Raw genomic sequence first — 20496 nt, 5'->3', positions numbered from 1 at the left:
CACTAACACACAACCTGCTTGGTCCACAAAAGTTCTTATAAGGACTGGTAACTTGGTATAGGGTGCTACGGTACATAGGCCTGAGTGCAGTACAGTCTGCTGTTCTGTAAGGACCGCTATCGGTCCACAATACATAGGGTTGCCGTGCACTACTGCTGACCGCTGCCCTATACTGCAGCAGTCCTTCATTGGTATAGGGACTGACGTACAGTCTGCTAATCACTAACACACAACCTGCTTGGTCCACAAAAGTTCTTATAAGGACTGGTAACTTGGTATAGGGTGCTACGGTACATAGGCCTGAGTGCGTTACAGTCTGCTGTTCTGTAAGGACCGCTATCGGTCCACAATACATAGGGTTGCCGTGCACTACTGCTGACCGCTGCCCTATACTGCAGCAGTCCTTCATTGGTATAGGGACTGACGTACAGTCTGCTAATCACTAACACACAACCTGCTTGGTCCACAAAAGTTCTTATAAGGACTGGTAACTTGGTATAGGGTGCTACGGTACATAGGCCTGAGTGCGTTACAGTCTGCTGTTCTGTAAGGACCGCTATCGGTCCACAATACATAGGGTTGCCGTGCACTACTGCTGACCGCTGCCCTATACTGCAGCAGTCCTTCATTGGTATAGGGACTGACGTACAGTCTGCTAATCACTAACACACAACCTGCTTGGTCCACAAAAGTTCTTATAAGGACTGGTAACTTGGTATAGGGTGCTACGGTACATAGGCCTGAGTGCAGTACAGTCTGCTGTTCTGTAAGGACCGCTATCGGTCCACAATACATAGGGTTGCCGTGCACTACTGCTGACCGCTGCCCTATACTGCAGCAGTCCTTCAGCGGTATAGGGACTGACGCACAGTCTGCTAAACACTAACACACAACCTGCTTGGTCCACAAAAGTTCTTATAAGGACTGGTAACTTGGTATAGGGTGCTACGGTACATAGGCCTGAGTGCAGTACAGTCTGCTGTTCTGTAAGGACCGCTATCGGTCCACAATACATAGGGTTGCCGTGCACTACTGCTGACCGCTGCCCTATACTGCAGCAGTCCTTCATTGGTATAGGGACTGACGCACAGTCTGCTAAACACTAACACACAACCTGCTTGGTCCACAAAAGTTCTTATAAGGACTGGTAACTTGGTATAGGGTGCTACGGTACATAGGCCTGAGTGCAGTACAGTCTGCTGTTCTGTAAGGACCGCTATCGGTCCACAATACATAGGGTTGCCGTGCACTACTGCTGACCGCTGCCCTATACTGCAGCAGTCCTTCATTGGTATAGGGACTGACGTACAGTCTGCTAATCACTAACACACAACCTGCTTGGTCCACAAAAGTTCTTATAAGGACTGGTAACTTGGTATAGGGTGCTACGGTACATAGGCCTGAGTGCAGTACAGTCTGCTGTTCTGTAAGGACCGCTATCGGTCCACAATACATAGGGTTGCCGTGCACTACTGCTGACCGCTGCCCTATACTGCAGCAGTCCTTCAGCGGTATAGGGACTGACGCACAGTCTGCTAAACACTAACACACAACCTGCTTGGTCCACAAAAGTTCTTATAAGGACTGGTAACTTGGTATAGGGTGCTACGGTACATAGGCCTGAGTGCAGTACAGTCTGCTGTTCTGTAAGGACCGCTATCGGTCCACAATACATAGGGTTGCCGTGCACTACTGCTGACCGCTGCCCTATACTGCAGCAGTCCTTCATTGGTATAGGGACTGACGTACAGTCTGCTAATCACTAACACACAACCTGCTTGGTCCACAAAAGTTCTTATAAGGACTGGTAACTTGGTATAGGGTGCTACGGTACATAGGCCTGAGTGCGTTACAGTCTGCTGTTCTGTAAGGACCGCTATCGGTCCACAATACATAGGGTTGCCGTGCACTACTGCTGACCGCTGCCCTATACTGCAGCAGTCCTTCATTGGTATAGGGACTGACGTACAGTCTGCTAATCACTAACACACAACCTGCTTGGTCCACAAAAGTTCTTATAAGGACTGGTAACTTGGTATAGGGTGCTACGGTACATAGGCCTGAGTGCAGTACAGTCTGCTGTTCTGTAAGGACCGCTATCGGTCCACAATACATAGGGTTGACGTGCACTACTGCTGACCGCTGCCCTATACTGCAGCAGTCCTTCAGCGGTATAGGGACTGACGCACAGTCTGCTAAACACTAACACACAACCTGCTTGGTCCACAAAAGTTCTTATAAGGACTGGTAACTTGGTATAGGGTGCTACGGTACATAGGCCTGAGTGCAGTACAGTCTGCTGTTCTGTAAGGACCGCTATCGGTCCACAATACATAGGGTTGCCGTGCACTACTGCTGACCGCTGCCCTATACTGCAGCAGTCCTTCATTGGTATAGGGACTGACGTACAGTCTGCTAATCACTAACACACAACCTGCTTGGTCCACAAAAGTTCTTATAAGGACTGGTAACTTGGTATAGGGTGCTACGGTACATAGGCCTGAGTGCAGTACAGTCTGCTGTTCTGTAAGGACCGCTATCGGTCCACAATACATAGGGTTGCCGTGCACTACTGCTGACCGCTGCCCTATACTGCAGCAGTCCTTCATTGGTATAGGGACTGACGTACAGTCTGCTAATCACTAACACACAACCTGCTTGGTCCACAAAAGTTCTTATAAGGACTGGTAACTTGGTATAGGGTGCTACGGTACATAGGCCTGAGTGCGTTACAGTCTGCTGTTCTGTAAGGACCGCTATCGGTCCACAATACATAGGGTTGCCGTGCACTACTGCTGACCGCTGCCCTATACTGCAGCAGTCCTTCATTGGTATAGGGACTGACGTACAGTCTGCTAATCACTAACACACAACCTGCTTGGTCCACAAAAGTTTTTATAAGGACTGGTAACTTGGTATAGGGTGCTACGGTACATAGGCCTGAGTGCAGTACAGTCTGCTGTTCTGTAAGGACCGCTATCGGTCCACAATACATAGGGTTGCCGTGCACTACTGCTGACCGCTGCCCTATACTGCAGCAGTCCTTCATTGGTATAGGGACTGACGTACAGTCTGCTAATCACTAACACACAACCTGCTTGGTCCACAAAAGTTTTTATAAGGACTGGTAACTTGGTATAGGGTGCTACGGTACATAGGCCTGAGTGCAGTACAGTCTGCTGTTCTGTAAGGACCGCTATCGGTCCACAATACATAGGGTTGCCGTGCACTACTGCTGACCGCTGCCCTATACTGCAGCAGTCCTTCATTGGTATAGGGACTGACGTACAGTCTGCTAATCACTAACACACAACCTGCTTGGTCCACAAAAGTTTTTATAAGGACTGGTAACTTGGTATAGGGTGCTACGGTACATAGGCCTGAGTGCAGTACAGTCTGCTGTTCTGTAAGGACCGCTATCGGTCCACAATACATAGGGTTGCCGTGCACTACTGCTGACCGCTGCCCTATACTGCAGCAGTCCTTCATTGGTATAGGGACTGACGTACAGTCTGCTAATCACTAACACACAACCTGCTTGGTCCACAAAAGTTTTTATAAGGACTGGTAACTTGGTATAGGGTGCTACGGTACATAGGCCTGAGTGCAGTACAGTCTGCTGTTCTGTAAGGACCGCTATCGGTCCACAATACATAGGGTTGACGTGCACTACTGCTGACCGCTGCCCTATACTGCAGCAGTCCTTCAGCGGTATAGGGACTAAGAGTTTTGTCACAGGGTGATTTAAAAAATGACAGGCAGAGGAAGAGGCAGGCCCTTCCGCAGGGGTGGTAGGGGTAGGGCAGGAGCAACAGCCTTGAGCCAAAGTGGGAAGTTGCAGAAGGTGCGTTCAATTACTTTAAAGGACGCACCAGACTTGGTTGAGTGGCTCACTCAGCCTTATTCTTCTGCACCCTCCTCATCCTCTCGATCTGCACCCTCTTCTTCACTCTCTGCTATGTGCACCCCCAAAGACACTACCACCAACAACACGACCACCACCACCACCACCACATACCTTCCGCTTGAGTCACTGGAATTATTTTCCGATCCATATCAAGAGGACATTTCTGATGCGCAGCCACTCTTGGTATTGGATCAGGAAGAGGAGGTAGCAACAAGCGCTACTCAGCAGTCTGACGCCAGTACCCAGATCAGCCCAAGGAGGAGGTTGGTCCCCGGTGTTGCTGCCTACTCTACTTATAGCGGTGGGGAAGGTGACGTTGATGATGACGTGTCTAGTGATGTCACGTGGGTGCCCACAAGAGAGGAAGAGGAGGGGAGTTCAGAGGGAGATATGGACCAGCAGATAGGGAGGAGAAGCAGCAATGACTTACATTGCACAGCAGGGACAAAGCAGACTGCAAATGTATCAGGAGCGAGTCATCGACCATGTACGGTCACATCTGGCGCTCCCAGGACACCGGCACATGGCTCCGCAGTGTGGGCTTTTTTTAACGTGTCCGCTGCTGACAATAGCGTTGCCATCTGCAATCTTTGCAGTCAACGCGTTAGTCGCGGTAAGCCCAATACTCACCTAGGGACGACCGCCTTAAGAAGGCACATGAGCAGCCATCACCGAGCCCAGTGGGAGCAACGGAACACACAAAGCCACACTGCAGGCTCTCACCGTCCAGCCTCGTCTTCTACTTCTCCTTCTCCTCTCTCCTCACAATTGTCCTCCACTCCACCTTCCATCACGCCAAGCTCACATTTTTCTGCAAAAAGGCAGGCTTCCGTGGGCCTAATGTTTGAGCGTAAAAAAATGATGACGCCGGATAACCCTCTTGCCCAACGGTTGGCGGCTGGCTTGTCAGAACTCATAGCCCGCCAACTACTGCCATATAAACTGGTGGACTCGGAGGCCTTTCGCAAATTTGTGGCCATTGGAACACCACAATGGAAGGTCCCAGGAAGGAAGTATTTCTCAGAGAAGGGCATCCCAGAGCTATATGGCCATGTTCAGCGGCAAGTGAATGTATCTCTGGCACACAGTGTCGGTGCCAAGATACATCTGACCACAGACACGTGGTCTAGCAAACACGGGCAGGGAAGGTATATCAGTTTTACTGCCCACTGGGTGAACCTTCTGACGGCCGTCAAGCATGTAACCCGTGGCACCCGTGTAGATTTGGTTTTACCGCCACGGATTGCATGCAGGCCTGACTCTTCTTCTCCTCCTCCTACTCCATCCTCCTCCCTCTCCTCCTCAGCTGCCTCCTCCTTTTCCGCTGCTAGCGTCTCTTCCACTGCACCGCCCAAGCTCCCCAGAACCTATTCCACATGCCAGGTGAGACGTTGCCATGCCGTGCTGCGTCTGTTGTGCCTGGAAGCAAAGAGCCACACTGGCCCGGCACTCCTTTCAGCTTTGCGTTCACAGGCAGATGAGTGGCTAACACCGCTCAATTTGACAGTTGGTAAAGTGGTGTGTGACAACGGTGCCAATCTGCTTAGCGCATTGAAACAGGGCAAAATCACGCACGTGCCGTGCATGGCACACGTCTTAAACTTGGTCGTGCAGCGATTCCTTGTCAAATACCCTGGGGTCCAGGACATCTTGCGGCAGGCAAGGAAAATCTCGGCCCATTTCAGAAGATCTTACACGGCCATGGCTCGCCTTGCTGACATTCAGCGGCGACACCATCTGCCGGTCAGACGTCTTATTTGCGATTGCCCGACGCGATGGAACTCAACCTTCTATATGCTTGATAGGCTGCTCCAGCAGAAACGTGCAGTTAACGTCTACCTGTATGAACTCTGCGAAAGAAACGGTTCTGGGGAGCTGGGTTTTTTTTCACCGCGCCAGTGGCTGCTCATGCGCGACACATGCAGACTTCTGCGGCCATTTGAGGAGATCACCAAACTGGTCAGTCGCAGCCATGGCGCCATCAGTGACATGGTACCTTATGCCTTCTTTCTGGAGCGTGCATTGCGTCGTGTCATTGATCAGGCTGTGGAGGAGCAGGAGCGGGAAGATGAGGAAGTCGCAATGCTGGATGAATTCCCAGGGGGGGCTACTCTATCTGAGACAAGTCAACAACAGGAGTCTGATGAGGAGTCAGAGGAGGATGGTGCCGGGGCGGATGAGCAGGAGCAAGAAGAGCATGCTTTAAACCTTTCTGGGATCCCTGTTGTGCGAGGATGGGGAGAGGAGAATGAAGAGGACGACATTATCCTGGATGATGAGCAGGAGCCAGGCCACCACACCGCTTCCACTTTAGTGCAAATGGGGGCCTTCATGCTCCAGTGTTTTAATAGGGACCCCCGTATAAAAAGCATGAGGGTCAAGGACCAGTACTGGGTGGCAACGTACTTAGACCCCCGGTACAAACACAAAATGGCGGAAATGTTACCGCCGTCGCAGAGGGCTGTCAGAATGCAGCACTTCCAGGCCTTGCTTCGAGAAATGCTGCATTCTGCTTTTGCGTGCGCTGGCAGAGGAGCAATTCCCACTCCCAGAGAAGGATTTGCGGGTACCAATCCAACAGCGCCTGCAAGAAGAGGCCGGTTTGAAGATGTGTTGGTGACTTCGGATATGAGGTCATTCTTTCAGCCGACCCATCGACAGGTGTCATCCGGATCCAGCATCAGGGAACGCCTAGACCGTCAGGTGTCCGACTACATTGGGTTAACGGCCGATGTGGACGCTCTGAGGAGTGATGAACCCCTAGACTACTGGGTGGGCAGGCTTGACCTCTGGCCAGAGCTTGCCCAATTTGCAATCGAACTGTTGGCTTGCCCCTCATCCAGTGTCCTGTCCGAAAGGACGTTCAGCGCAGCAGGGGGGATTGTGACCGATAAGCGTACTCGCCTAGCTCACCACAGTGTTAACTACCTCACATTTCTAAAAATGAATGAGGCATGGATCTCGGAGGAATTCAACACATGTGATCAGTAGACCATGTATATGTCTATAAACAATTTTTGGAATCAAGCACACAGACCTTCTTAATTCATTTGGCTCACTTCCCTGACCCAAAAAAGCACACCGTACTATATGCCCCTACCCTCCTCTTTGAAGAGGTTGAGCGGTGTCATATTTCTACTGGGGCTGCTTATTATGAGGGGTTCCCACCATCCCTGTGCTGTGCTGACTTCCTCCTGGGTGTTCTTATTATGAGGGGCTCCCACCATCCCTGTGCTGTGCTGACTTCCTCCTGGGGGTTCTTATTATGAGGGGATCACACCATCCCTGTGCTGTGCTGACTTCCTCCTGGGGGTTCTTATTATGAGGGGATCACACCATCCCTGTGCTGTGCTGACTTCCTCCTGGGGGTTCTTATTATGAGGGGATCACACCATCCCTGTGCTGTGCTGACTTCCTCCTGGGGCTGCTTACGGTGCTGCTGTCAGCGCTGTATGTCACGGAGCTGCTGTCAGCGCTGTATGTCACGGAGCTGCTGTCAGCGCTGTATGTCACGGAGCTGCTGTCAGCGCTGTATGTCACGGAGCTGCTGTCAGCGCTGTATGTCACGGAGCTGCTGTCAGCGCTGTATGTCACGGAGCTGCTGTCAGCGCTGTATGTCACGGAGCTGCTGTCAGCGCTGTATGTCACGGTGCTGCTGTCAGCGCTGTATGTCACGGAGCTGCTGTCAGCGCTGTATGTCACGGAGCTGCTGTCAGCGCTGTATGTCACGGAGCTGCTGTCAGCGCTGTATGTCACGGAGCTGCTGTCAGCGCTGTATGTCACGGAGCTGCTGTCAGCGCTGTATGTCACGGTGCTGCTGTCAGCGCTGTATGTCACGGAGCTGCTGTCAGCGCTGTATGTCACGGAGCTGCTGTCAGCGCTGTATGTCACGGTGCTGCTGTCAGCGCTGTATGTCACGGAGCTGCTGTCAGCGCTGTATGTCACGGTGCTGCTGTCAGCGCTGTATGTCACGGAGCTGCTGTCAGCGCTGTATGTCACGGAGCTGCTGTCAGTGCTGTATGTCACGGAGCTGCTGTCAGCGCTGTATGTCACGGAGCTGCTGTCAGCGCTGTATGTCACGGAGCTGCTGTCAGCGCTGTATGTCACGGTGCTGCTGTCAGCGCTGTATGTCACGGAGCTGCTGTCAGCGCTGTATGTCACGGAGCTGCTGTCAGTGCTGTATGTCACGGAGCTGCTGTCAGCGCTGTATGTCACGGAGCTGCTGTCAGCGCTGTATGTCACGGAGCTGCTGTCAGCGCTGTATGTCACGGTGCTGCTGTCAGCGCTGTATGTCACGGAGCTGCTGTCAGCGCTGTATGTCACGGAGCTGCTGTCAGCGCTGTATGTCACGGAGCTGCTGTCAGCGCTGTATGTCACGGAGCTGCTGTCAGCGCTGTATGTCACGGTGCTGATGTCAGTGCTCTGTATCTCCTGCACCCTCTTGTTTGCCTACCCTGGTCCCTGACCTTCCCTCTCCTCCATTGCCTTCATTAGCTCCATAGTCCTGAATTGTCAGAACAATTTCCCAAATAAAAAAAAAATGCTTGTAGTTATCGATCCCAAATTCACCTCATACATGTATTATGCTATTGTCCAGGTGGTGGGACTACGTGCTACCCCCTAATAATTACCCCGTGGCCGCAAATTCGACCTAAAGGTTTGCGAAATTCGCCTCCCATTGAAGTCAATGGAGCCCGCGGCGAACGGTCGTTTTCGCGAACGTTTGTGCCCGTTCGCGTTTCGCGTTCGCGAAACGTCCCGTCGGAAGTTCGTCCATCACTATTGGCAGGGAATTGAGGGGTTAAATTCGGTGAGCAGCGATGTGGGCACTGCAGATGCAGCCCACATCGCTGCTGACACCGATCTCTTTCCCCTCCGCTGTACCGATCGGTACAGAGAGGGGGAGGGAGGAACCGGCGTCATAACATGACACCGGTTTGTTTACAAGTGATCACTCCGTCATTTGACGGAGCGATCACGTGGTAAACAGCCGCGACGAGCGGCCGTTTACCGTGATCCGTGATGCGCCGGGTCCTGTGGACCCGGCGGTCACGGATGCTCTCGAGTGCGCGCCCCAGGGGGCGCGTGAGAGCAGAATTCTGGGAGGCCGTTAATTAACGGCCTCTCAGAGTTAAACAACCGCCCTGAAGCCGTTAATCGGCAATGGGCAGTTGTTAAGTGGTTAAAGCTAGATCACTAGCTATATAGGTGAGGTGAATATAGCGGTGTATACTGCGGTCAGGGCACAGACAACAACCACTACACAGCAGCAAGATAGGAAATCAGCCAAAAACGATCGGTGTGTACTGTGTTGAAGGTACACAGAACACCCACTGCTTCAGATGCCAACACACTACACGAGGCCGCCTCAAAGGCGGCCTTATATAGTGTGGGGCGTGCACTACACAGCCTGAGCTATGATTGGCCACAGGCAGGATGCCTGTGGCCAATCATGGCTCTCCTCGCTGCTGGCGCTACGATTGGCCAAGCATGCGGGGGCCACAGTGCATGCTTGGCCAATCATGAGCCAGCAATGCACTGCGCCACCGCAGTGCATTGTGGTCCGCGCGCCACTCGAATTTTGACGCAAACGGCCCAAACGTTCGGAATTCGCCGAACGGCCGAACAGCCAATGTTCGAGTCAAACGTACGTTCGACTCGAACACGAAGCTCATCCCTACACGTGTGTATTACGGCAATCCATCATAGCAGAAAAGTGTGTTTTAGTCCGTAACGGACACTTGCCGCATGCTATTTTTCTGCACATCCATACAGTGTTGTAGCATGAATGGGGCACATAGGAAACTATTTTGTATTCTGTGCATAAAATTGCAGGTCACTGCCTCTTATTTTTCTCCCTTTTTAGTATGTTATAGAAAGTATTCAAAATGCTTTTAATTTGTTTAATTAGCACAAAAAATATTTGATCCTGCCAGAAATCCAACAAGGTTTTTGGTGAAGATAATCAAGTGCTCTGTCCTACGGTCACAGCCCTGCTCCTGATAGGGGCAGTCCAGTAATTGAGTGTTGGGGGGGAAACATTTACTTTAGCGGAAGCACTCCGAGTCTGATGCAGCTGTTCATGGTAGCCAATCAGCTTCTAACTTCAGCGTGTTCTATTTAGCTTTGAGTTCCGGTTCACACTAGTGCGACGCAAGAACCCTGCAAATCAACTTTGGGTTACCGCATCGCACCCGACACGCACAGCAGTTCACACTGCCATATGCGAACTGCTGGGGAGTGTCATTATGTTAACGACACCCCCATTTCAGCTCGCGTATCGCACTGCGAGCTGACAGTTCGGACATGAATCGGATCACATATGTGTGAACACTAGGGATGAGCTCAGGCGTTTTCGCATGGAACACGTGCAGAGCCTGCCAGGAAGTCGGCCCAGCGCTGCGCTAATCGCAGGCAGTGAGACATTGCCCCGATGTGTGGCTGCAGAGATCGGGGAATGTCTCACTGCCTGTGTGTGGTCATAAAAGTATGAATGGAGACTAAATTATGAAATGATGGTGACTTTAAATTATGACCAACTTGGGTGGGGGGGGGGGGGGGGGGGTCTGTGTCCTTTCCCCAAATCTGAGTTGAGATGTCCTGTGACTCTCACTAAATCCACATGTATCGGGGTGTTCATGTTGAGTTCAGGGTACATTCTACTTTCCTACAGGAACATACAAGTTTGTGGTTTGTTTTCTGACTTGCAATTCCTCTTCTTCCTTCTCAGGTTGATCTTCGGTTACCATGAAAATGCCCCGATTGACCCTGTTTTTATAGCAATTGCTTCCAAGTTACCCTTCTCTTGTTTGCCGTGGGGCAGATGGATGAGACAGCTCCTGTAAACATGGTGACCTCCAGAAATGTTCCTTCACCGCCAATACCTCCATGCCCACCTCCATGTCCACCTCCACTTCCACCTGGTGGACTTCCCACACAGCCACCACCTCCTTCGTCATCCACCGGAGATTCCAATCCCCCTCCTCCACCACCTCCGGTAAGGTTTTTGTTGCCCCCACCTCCCCCTCCGCCTGTGCGAGGCTCCTTAATTCCTGTGTCCATCAACAATACGTCAGTTTCCTCCACCATCCCTTCTGCCCCACTACGTTTTGGAGACCAACGCAGACCCAAATTGCGCAACTTCAACTGGGACGCTTTGCCTGTGGAGCGAGTGATGGGAGGACGCAACCTCTGGACCTGTGGCCCTCAGGGGACAAGCCTACAGATAGATGTCGCACACATGGAGGAGTTGTTCGGGCAGAAGGAGGAGCCACGCAAACTGAGGGGGCAACGAAGCTTCAAAGCACAACCGGTCCAAGGGGAAACTGAACCAGAGGTGAGATGTGGTGAAATGTTAAAAGTTCATAATTGTAGAATTATTTGCTGATCAAAATTCTTAGTATTTCTTCTTTTTTTTTTTTTTTTTTTTGAAGTGGACCGTATCTCTTTGAAACCCCATGCGGGATTTAGAGGGTGACCCCTCTAGTGATATAAAGCTCTAACTAGAGGAATTGGGACCTCCTTCCTTCTGCTGGTGACCCCTCTAGTGATAAAGATCAAGATCTATATAGAGGCATGGGGATCTCTTTTTCTCCTGCTGGTGATCCCTCTAGTGAGATTAAGATCTACCATATCTCTCAAAAGACCCTGTCACATCTTTGTAAATATTTTATTCTATCTTTTCATGTGACAACACTGAAGAAATGACACTTGTCTACAATGTAAAGTAGTGAGTGTACAGCTTGTATAACAGTGTACATTTCCTGTCCCCTCAAAATAACTCAACACACAGCCATTAATGTCTAAACCGCTGGTAACAAAAATGAGTACACCCCTAGATGAAAATGTTCAAATTGAACCCAATGTGTCAATATTTTGTGTGGCCACCATTATTTTCCAGCACTGCCTTAACTCATTCGGCATGGAGTTCACCAGAGCTTCACAGGTTGCCACTGGAGTCCTCTTCCACTCCTCTATGACGACATCACGGAGCTGGTGGATGTTGGAGACCTTGCGTTCCACCACCTTCCATTTGAGGATGTCCCACAGATGCTCAATGGGGTTTAGGTCTGGAGACATGCTGGGCCAGTCCATCACTTTTACCCTCAGCTTCTTTAGCAAGGCATCGGTTGTCTTGGAGGTGTGTGTTGGGGTCGTTATGTTAGAATACTGCCCTGCGTCCCAGTCTCCAGAGGGAAGGGATCATGCTCTGCTTCAGTATGTCATAGTACATGTTGGCATTCTCAATGACTCTCCAGTGCTGGCAGCACTCGTGCAGCCCCCGACCATGAGACTCCCCACCACCATGCTTGACTGTAGGCAATACAGACTTGTCTTTGTACTCCTCTGGTTGCACACGCTTGACACCATCTGAACCAAATAAGTTTCTCTTGGTCCCATCAGACCACAGGACATGGTTCCAGTAATCCATGTCCTTAGTCTGCTTATCTTCAGCAAACTGTTTTATAGGCTTTCTTGTGCACCATCTTTAGAAGATGCTTCCTTCTGGGATGACAGCCATGCAGACCAATTTTATGCAGTGTGGCGCATGGTCTGAGCACTGACAGGCTGACCTCCCCACCCCATCAGCAACGCTGGCTGGACTTGTGTCTATTTCCCAAAGACAACCTCTGGATATGACGCTAAGCACATGCACTCAAGTTCTTTGGTCAACCATGGCAAGGCCTGTTCTGAGTAGAGCCTATCCTGGTAAACCTCTGTATGGTCTTGGACACTGTGCTGCAGCTCAGTTTCAGGGTCTTGGCATCTTCTTATAGCCTAGGCCATCTTTATGAAGAGCAACAATTCTTTTTTCAGATCCTTAGAGAGTTCTTTGCCATGAGGTGCCATGTTGAACTTCCAGTTACCAGTATGAGAGAGTGAGAACACAAAATGTAACACACCTGCTCCCCATTCACACCTGAGACCTTGTAACACTAGTGACACCGGGGAGAAAAAATGGCTAATTGGGCCCAAATTGGACATTTTCACTTGGAGGTATACTCGCTTTTGTTGTCAGCGGTTTAGACATTAATGGCTGTGTGTTGAGTTATTTTGAGGGGATAGCAAATTTACACTGTTATACAAGCTGTACACTCACTACTTTACATTGTAGCAAAGTGTCATTTCTTCAGCGTTGTCACATGAAAAGGTATAATAAAATGGGAGGGGTGTACTCACTTCTGTGAAATGCTGTATATAGAGGAATCTGGACCTCTTTCCTCCTGCTGGGGACCCCTCTAGTAATAAACAAAGATTTATATAGAGATATTTGGATCGCCTTCCTCCGTGTATCCATGGAAAGCCTGGGCGCTCAGAAAGTAGATTGGATGAAATGAGCTCTCATTCAAACCAAAATGCAAAAGTCAACTCTGGGCGTTTTACAGTGCCTCGAAAAAGTATTCATACCCCTTAATTTTCCACATTTTGTCATGTTACAACCAAAAACATAAATATATTGCATGATGGACCAACACAAAGTGGCACATAATTGTGAAGTAACTGGAAAATGGTTCAACCTCCCTTTTTTTTTTTTTTTTTTTTTTTTACAAATATCTGAAAAGTGCGTGGTGCCAAATGTACTCCCATAGTCTGCTATAGATCTCTGAACCCCACATCCAAGTTCTAACTAAAAAGATACGATCGACACTCTTTTTGGAGTAAAATTATAGCGGCCATTTTATTAGCCCTAAACATTCCTTAGAATAGAAATGTATAGTATGACAATGACCCCCCCCCCCCCAGGTTGTCGATCCTTGGAGGCAATACCGAACCACACGAAATTGTCTCTTCAGAACCACTTAAGGGTCCTTAGTCACAAAACCCTGGCTCGAGGACCATACAAATTTTCCGCTGACACCTCCATTTCCACAACTTCCCGTAAACCACCATTACCTGGGATTAACCATAGGACGCCATACCATAGACTGGTCCTTGCTCTGTTTATTACACATAACATTTTGGACACCTCCAAGTTGCACCCATCCCAGACTGCTCCATCCCAGTCCTCTCTCAGGCATGCCTCCCAGTCCTCCTGACTGAGTCACTTGCCAGCCATCTTTTTCAGCTTGGCTTTTCCTTGTTCTTCCTGGAGACTTGCCGGGTGGTGTTCTTCCGCTGTCCTCCTTACTCTTGTGCCTCCTGGCCAGGATGCCTCCATTTTTATATGGAGCACAGGCCCAAGGTCACCCCCATTCCCCCCCCCCCCCCCCAGACTGAGGAGCTCCCTCAAAGGCAATGACAGCCGCGTACACCCGATTGGATTTTCCAATGGGAAATGTTGGATTTGAGCTTGTTGGCGGTAAGTCCGACCATGTGTATGCTTCAGCGGACATTTTGTTGTCGGAATTTCCGCCAACAAATGTTGGCTAGCGGGTTCTCAAATTTTCCGCCGACAAATGTTTGTTGGCGAACTTTCCAATCGTGTGTACAAAAGTCCATGCATGCTCAGAATCGAATTCAAGCCGGAAGCTCTCGGTCTTGTAAAACTGGTGTTCGTAATGGAGATATTACATACGTCTTGTACATCACTACGCTCATAATTGTTGGCCAACATTTGTGTGACCGGATGTATGCAAAAAAAATCCACAGTTTTGTTGTTGGAAAGTCCGATCGTGTGTACGTGGCGTTACACTTCATCTCCAGCTTCCACCCGAACACAACTCCTCAGCTAGGCTGACCTTGAGTATTTCAGGAGGCCTGCCAATCCAAGTTGGAGATTGGTTAGGGCCCTCAGAATACTTCGGGCAGCTCCACCTTACTCCCCCCCCATTCTTCTAGAAGGCACCAGAACATTCGAGAAATGGGGGGAGGTCCTAGTAATGCTGCTTGTGAGTCATTCAGCTCTCCCTGTACAAAACGCAGACTGGCTTGGCTGCCAGCCAAGCCTGCCTAAATTTACCTGTGTAGCACTCTGGTGTTTAGGCTCCTCAGAAATGTACTTTCCAGTAGAGTAGTCAACCTGGTTGATAAAGATCTATTGATTTCTCCTTAAGTTTGGCTTTATTTCACTTTTCTCTTTTACCACTAGGTGGGCAGGTACTTGGTGGTACTAGCTATGAGAAGGGCAACTCAAGGTCGGGTTATGGGTATATGGGGTATCTCAGCCAATGGGCATAGGTTTTCTTGGATTCCGTGGCGTGCCGGGTGGAGTCAGGTGATCTATGTTCTGTACCACCTGGATGCCTGTCTGGGTGGACGTTTGTCATATTGCCCCAGGCTGCTAGGCCAGAGATGTGGCCTATCCTGGGGGCATCTGGCTGCTAGGCTATCTGGTGGCCTATCTAGAAGCAAGAGAGCAGTGCAGGGTTGGGATTGTGGCTCGCCGTCCAACCAGAAGTGAAGGTTCTGCTGGCTGGAGAACCTGTCAGAGGTAGAGGGGAAGCTGTCGCCACAAAGGGACCATCCACCTTATTACCAGGGACCATAATGAGCAACTGAAGCAAGTACCGGACTAGTATTCTCACTGAATGGGCACGGTGGAGAATTGGGGAAATTTTAGAATGTGTTCAAGTCAGGGACCCAGCCAGCGGATGTTGCGTTTGCAGAGCAGCTTTGTGTGTCAAGCTAGGGACTGAGCAGACCAGCAGGGGTGAAGCTTGAGGGTTATCTGGAGTGCCAAGCTAGAGACCCAGTAGAGAGGTGGGGGTGACGCTTGAGGAAGATACCACCGTGAAGATTGGAGGAGCTCAAGGGATTCGGTGGCAGTGAATCATAGAACTTCAGGAGAAGTTGTAGTGAAGGTGAAGAACTGTTATGTTTTGTGTTAGGAACCGTTAAAGACTGTTGCCATAGGAGACAGCATTCCTGCATGTGTAGATATGGCTTCTTGCTGGAGGCCTTTCCCTGCACGGCTGTTGTCCTCCTAAAGTCTGAGTCTTCTAATTGAACTTGCATCTACTCGAGTGTCCTGGCCCTAACCCTCTTTCCCCCAAAAGTTTGTAGTCGAAATTAAACATCTCTTCTGCATTCAAGAAGTGTCTGATGCCCAATAACTTCTACCTTGTACATACTATGCCTCACAGCCCGTCGCATAAAGATGCCTGGGCTCCGAAGTGGCTGGGACCTTCTAAGAACACGTGGAGGTGTCCTGTAAAGGAGGCACGGGAGCAAGGCGAGGACAGCAGAACAGAGTACTGCTAGGCTAGTCTCTAGGGAGGAACAACCAGTCACAGCCAAGAGGGCTGATGAGTTGCAGTCAGACTGGGAGATTGCAGTCTGGGATGGGTGCAGAGCTAGTGGAGTGAACTGTGGAGAGAGGCACCTGCAGCCCAGAGGGTTGGCAGGGCCTGAAGATGTGGTACTGGGCTCAGTAGCCATTTGGACAGCTAGAACTACCTACATCAAAGGGACTTGCTGTCTCTGCCTGCAAAGGGCATTCATCTTAGGCCAGTGTCAGGCCTAAAATATAGTGCCAGCTGTTCCGGAAATTGCAAGCAAGTGATGATCTGCAAAAATTGTTCATAATCTGGGCACTTTCCTGAATTCCCTATCCAAGTTTATTCCCCCTCAAGAATCGCAAAAACAAGTAGTACTGGTTTTCTGCCTGAGGGTGAATGAGAACTGTGTGCCTGCTTGGGCAGGGTGACAGACGGACCACAACACTCAGCAGCCCTCACGAGGGTACAGCTACAATACTTTCTTGCAAAAATCAACTTAAATATGATCAATAGTGATGGTGGCTTTGTCCGTTCTAATGTGTTTCTTTGCAGATGACATTACTGGATTCCAAGAGAAATATGAACCTGGGGATTTTCTTGAAACAGTTCAAGAGGTGAGGGGTTTTTTTTTTAAAATTTTTTTTTTTTTTGCCTTTTGTTGAGCCTTCTGGGTCTTTGATTGACTTTTACGTTTTTTTGCTCTGAACGCTTGTTCTAACGCAAAGCTTTTCTCTATTTTAGGCCCATACATGTGATGGTAGAAGATATTAGGAGAGGAGTTGGATCAAACTTTGGAGCTGAGAAACTGGGTGAGCTGCAGAGACTTCTTCCAGAGAAAGATGAGGTAATCCTTTGCATACTGTGTGTGTGTGTGTGTGTGTGTGTGTGCGTATTCAATATCATTTTCTTTATCCCACTTAGATGAAGAGGCTACGGGCCTTTAAAGGAGACCGGAGTCGCTTGTCTGATCCGGAACTGTTCATGGTGATGCTGGTGGAGATTCCCAGGTGAGACGCTTATTAACGCCAACAGCTTGTGAAACCCTTCAAATCTAATAAGGAAACTGATCAAGGATCACTCAAAGACCTTTAAATGGCATCTCCAATCTAAATGTCACTGACTTTGGATTTTTTCTTTTGATTGCACCATCTTCCACCTATCTACTAAAACAAAACCTGCCTGTTAAATATGTACAAATATAATTAGAATTTAAATGTGTCTTTACACTGTATCAGATCAGTCAGCGATTGCGATTGGTTGCCAGTGGTTACAGCATATCATTACTGCTTACTGACTGGTTGCTAGAGGTTACAGCACTCCTTAAGGCTCACTGATTAGTTGCTAGAGGTTACAGTACATTTCTGCTTGTTGATTGGCTACTAGAGATTGCTGTACAGTAATACTGCTCGCTGGTTGCTATAGGTTACAGCACATCTTCTCCTCACTGCAAGGGGGCATGATATACCTATGAATGCTGCCTTTATTTACATATCAATGCAGTTGGCCTCAGCTATTTACATGTGCATGTCACTGCTATTTACATATGAATCCCAGTATTTACATCTAAACCCAGGTCTGCAGGTGAGTCATCTGTACACAACAACAGGGCAGAGCTGGGCAGCATTAGTAGCAGCACAGGACTAAAACTTCAAGGGAATGTAAACTGGGATAGTTGGCAAGTATGAGGCAGCTGCTTTGGACCCCACAACGACAGGGCCAAGGGCAGCTGCCCCTTTTGCCCTGCCTTAAAGACGGCCCTGCATGAATGCAAGCCATGGCATATACTGTATGGGCTTAACCCCAATGTTCACATTTTTTTATTTAGTTTTATTATTGAAGCTTTAAGCAATTTTCTGTAGGGGTGTGTTTTTTTTTTTTTTTTTTTTCCCCTTCAGATTTACCAAAACCATATAATATGAAGTCAAACCTTAAGAGTTTCAATTTGTATACAGCCACAAAAGTTTTATAGTGTGTATGGGGGTCTTAGTCTGTCCTCCTCTAAATTCAATGCATGTGATCTGTGACTCATTATAAAATTGAGGACAAAAGTGATAGCATCTCTATCATCATGCTTTGTGTTCCTTCTATTGCAGCTATTTACAGAGGCTGCAGGTCATGATACTGAAGGAGGAATTTTTCCCACAGCTCAACTCGTTGAAACATTCAGTAGAAATTCAGACCGTAGCAGCAACGGGTAAGTGTGTATGGTGTTCCTGATGATGATTGGTAGAAGAAGTGACCTTTTCTTTTTCATACATCGTGGGACACAGAGCCACAGTATTTATTTACTGATGGGTTATATAGGCACCACCACTAGGTGATGGACACTGCCACACCCTAGACAGAAAGTTTAGCCCCCTATATAACCCCTCCCCTTACTGGGAGTGTTTTTTTTTTTTTTTTTTTTTTTTTGCCAGTGTCTTAGGTGTTGGTCACGAGTAAAGATGTGCTGTGCTGAGCTCCGCTGGGATATTCCTTACTGGGTCAAGTAATGCAACTGGATCCATTCAAAGTGCCTTTTCCAGGCTGAATTGAATGGTACCTGAGCCTCGTGTCCGAAGAAGGAAGGTTTTACCTTAACGCTTCTCTTTTTTTTTTTTTTTTTTTTTATTAGAGAGCTGGACCAGGATCCAGTATTTGTTTGTTTTTTTTGTTTTTTTTTCAGCCATATTCCTGGCGGGGTGCTTTACAGGCCCAGGGCTGTGGGTCCCCCATTTAAAAATAAATAAATAAATATAAAAAAAGGAAAATAAATAAAAAGTCCCCAGTCCCCGAAGGTTTTATAAACAGAGCCCACCGTGAGAGGTGAAGATTGGTTCTGTTACCACAGAACCCTGTGGCTGGATAAAGTAAGGGAGGTTCTTAAGGAATTTTTCTAATTCTTGTGGGTTTTCTCCTTTTTAAGTACATCTCTAAACGATGTCCCTTTCTAACCAACGAAACCACAAAGCTCCTGATTCACTCCCTGGTCATCTCTCGCCTTGACTACTGCAACTCCCTCCTCATTGGCTTACCTTTAAATAGACTATCCCCCCCTTCAGTCCATCATGAATGCTGCTGCCAGACTCGGCCCCCAGTTACATCACTAGCCTAGTCTCAAAATACCAACCTAATTACCCTCTTCGTTCCTCCCAAGACCTCCTGCTCCCTCATCACCTCCTCCCATAGCCGCCTCCAGGACTTCTCCCGAGCCTCGCCCATTCTCTGCAATTCCCTACCCCAATCTGTCAGAATGTCTCCAAATGTATCCACGTTTAGGCGATCCCTGAAAACTTTACTCTTCAGAGACGCCTATTCTGCCTCCATCTAACAACTGCACTACTTTCTCCATTAGCTCATCCCCCACAGCTATTACCCTTTTCTATAACCTGGCCCTCCCTCCTAGATTGTAAGCTCTAACGAGCAGGGCTCCCTGACTTCTCTCCTCCCCCCCCCCCCCCCCCCGTATTGAATTGTATTGTAATTGTTCTTTCTGCCCCAATGTTGTAATGCGCTGCGTAAGCTGTCGGCGCTATATAAATACTGTATTATAATAAGTAAATGTTATCATGCCTAACCGGGGGCTGTCAAGAGCACGTACCTGTTCCATGCTTGTCAGTCTCACTCTGTGTACAAGCTGCATGCTCCTCCGAGCCCATGATCCAGGTAGGATGTGGGAAGGGTTTTTTTTATTTTCAGGAATGTACCCCCAACAGCTTCCTTCAGGCTAGAGGCCATAGAGCATTCGGCCACACCGCCTCCTACTGTTGCCATTACGGCGGGGGGGGGGAGAGAGGCAGAAGGGGTGGTTAGAGGAGGGCGTGCGGAGCATTAGCGCGACATTGGCGTGGTTTAACGCCCGCAAAACTGGCTAAACAAGGCTATAAAGTACTCTTTTGATGGTGAACTAAGCTCAAGGAGGGACACAGAGCAGATGGATGGAGTGACACAGGCATTCCCAGGCATCATTTAAAAGGCATCAGACTGCACCTTGATAGTGGTGACAGTTGCTAGATCATTTTGCTCAGCAGTGGGTGCATTTCTGGTAGTACCCCTGCATTTGTGCTTGGCACTATGGCCAGAAGGGGAGGTAGAAATACCCCAAAAAAAGATGCTCAGAGGACCCCCGCCCGCAGTACCATCTTTCACTGAAAGACCAAGGGAGGCTGATCAGAGTGAGCTGTCAGGGGCTGCAACTGCTCCTGGCATTTCAGCCCCTGTATATGTTACTGAGGGGGTATTTCCTCAACCATAAGTGGATTAGAGGAATAATTTATGGCCTTAATCACATCTTCACAAGGTGGAAGAAAACTACCACCCAGGACCCTCAGACAGGAACTCTGGGAAAGGGGAGACTAATTCCGCCCCCCCCCCCCCCCCCTCAGAGGACCGAGATGAGACTGATGACTCCTTCTGAGGAATCAAGTGGGTAAGGAATCCGTTTCACAGGCT

General features: G+C 49.1%; 1 protein-coding gene across 2 annotated transcripts in view; it reads left to right on the top strand.

Annotated features, from left to right (window-relative positions):
• The window catches only part of LOC143927298 (FH2 domain-containing protein 1-like), a 109516-nt gene that overhangs the window by 62052 nt on the left and 26968 nt on the right, over positions 1–20496 (top strand). For both annotated transcript variants that reach the window (XM_077451302.1, XM_077451303.1), the window contains exons 2-6: positions 10638–11243; positions 16618–16679; positions 16807–16909; positions 16987–17072; positions 18159–18259. In XM_077451302.1, the coding sequence (XP_077307428.1) occupies positions 10731–11243; positions 16618–16679; positions 16807–16909; positions 16987–17072; positions 18159–18259 (865 nt within the window). In that variant the 5' untranslated portion in view covers positions 10638–10730. The remainder of the gene's footprint in view (positions 1–10637; positions 11244–16617; positions 16680–16806; positions 16910–16986; positions 17073–18158; positions 18260–20496) is intronic.

The sequence above is a fragment of the Lithobates pipiens genome, unplaced genomic scaffold (assembly GCF_037356315.1).
Source record: "Lithobates pipiens isolate NorthernLeopardFrog02 unplaced genomic scaffold, aLitPip1_a1.2 Scaffold_23, whole genome shotgun sequence".
Classification (NCBI taxonomy): domain Eukaryota; kingdom Metazoa; phylum Chordata; class Amphibia; order Anura; family Ranidae; genus Lithobates; species Lithobates pipiens.
Note: the sequence above shows the minus strand (reverse complement) of the source record. Positions and strands in the feature narration are given on the sequence as shown.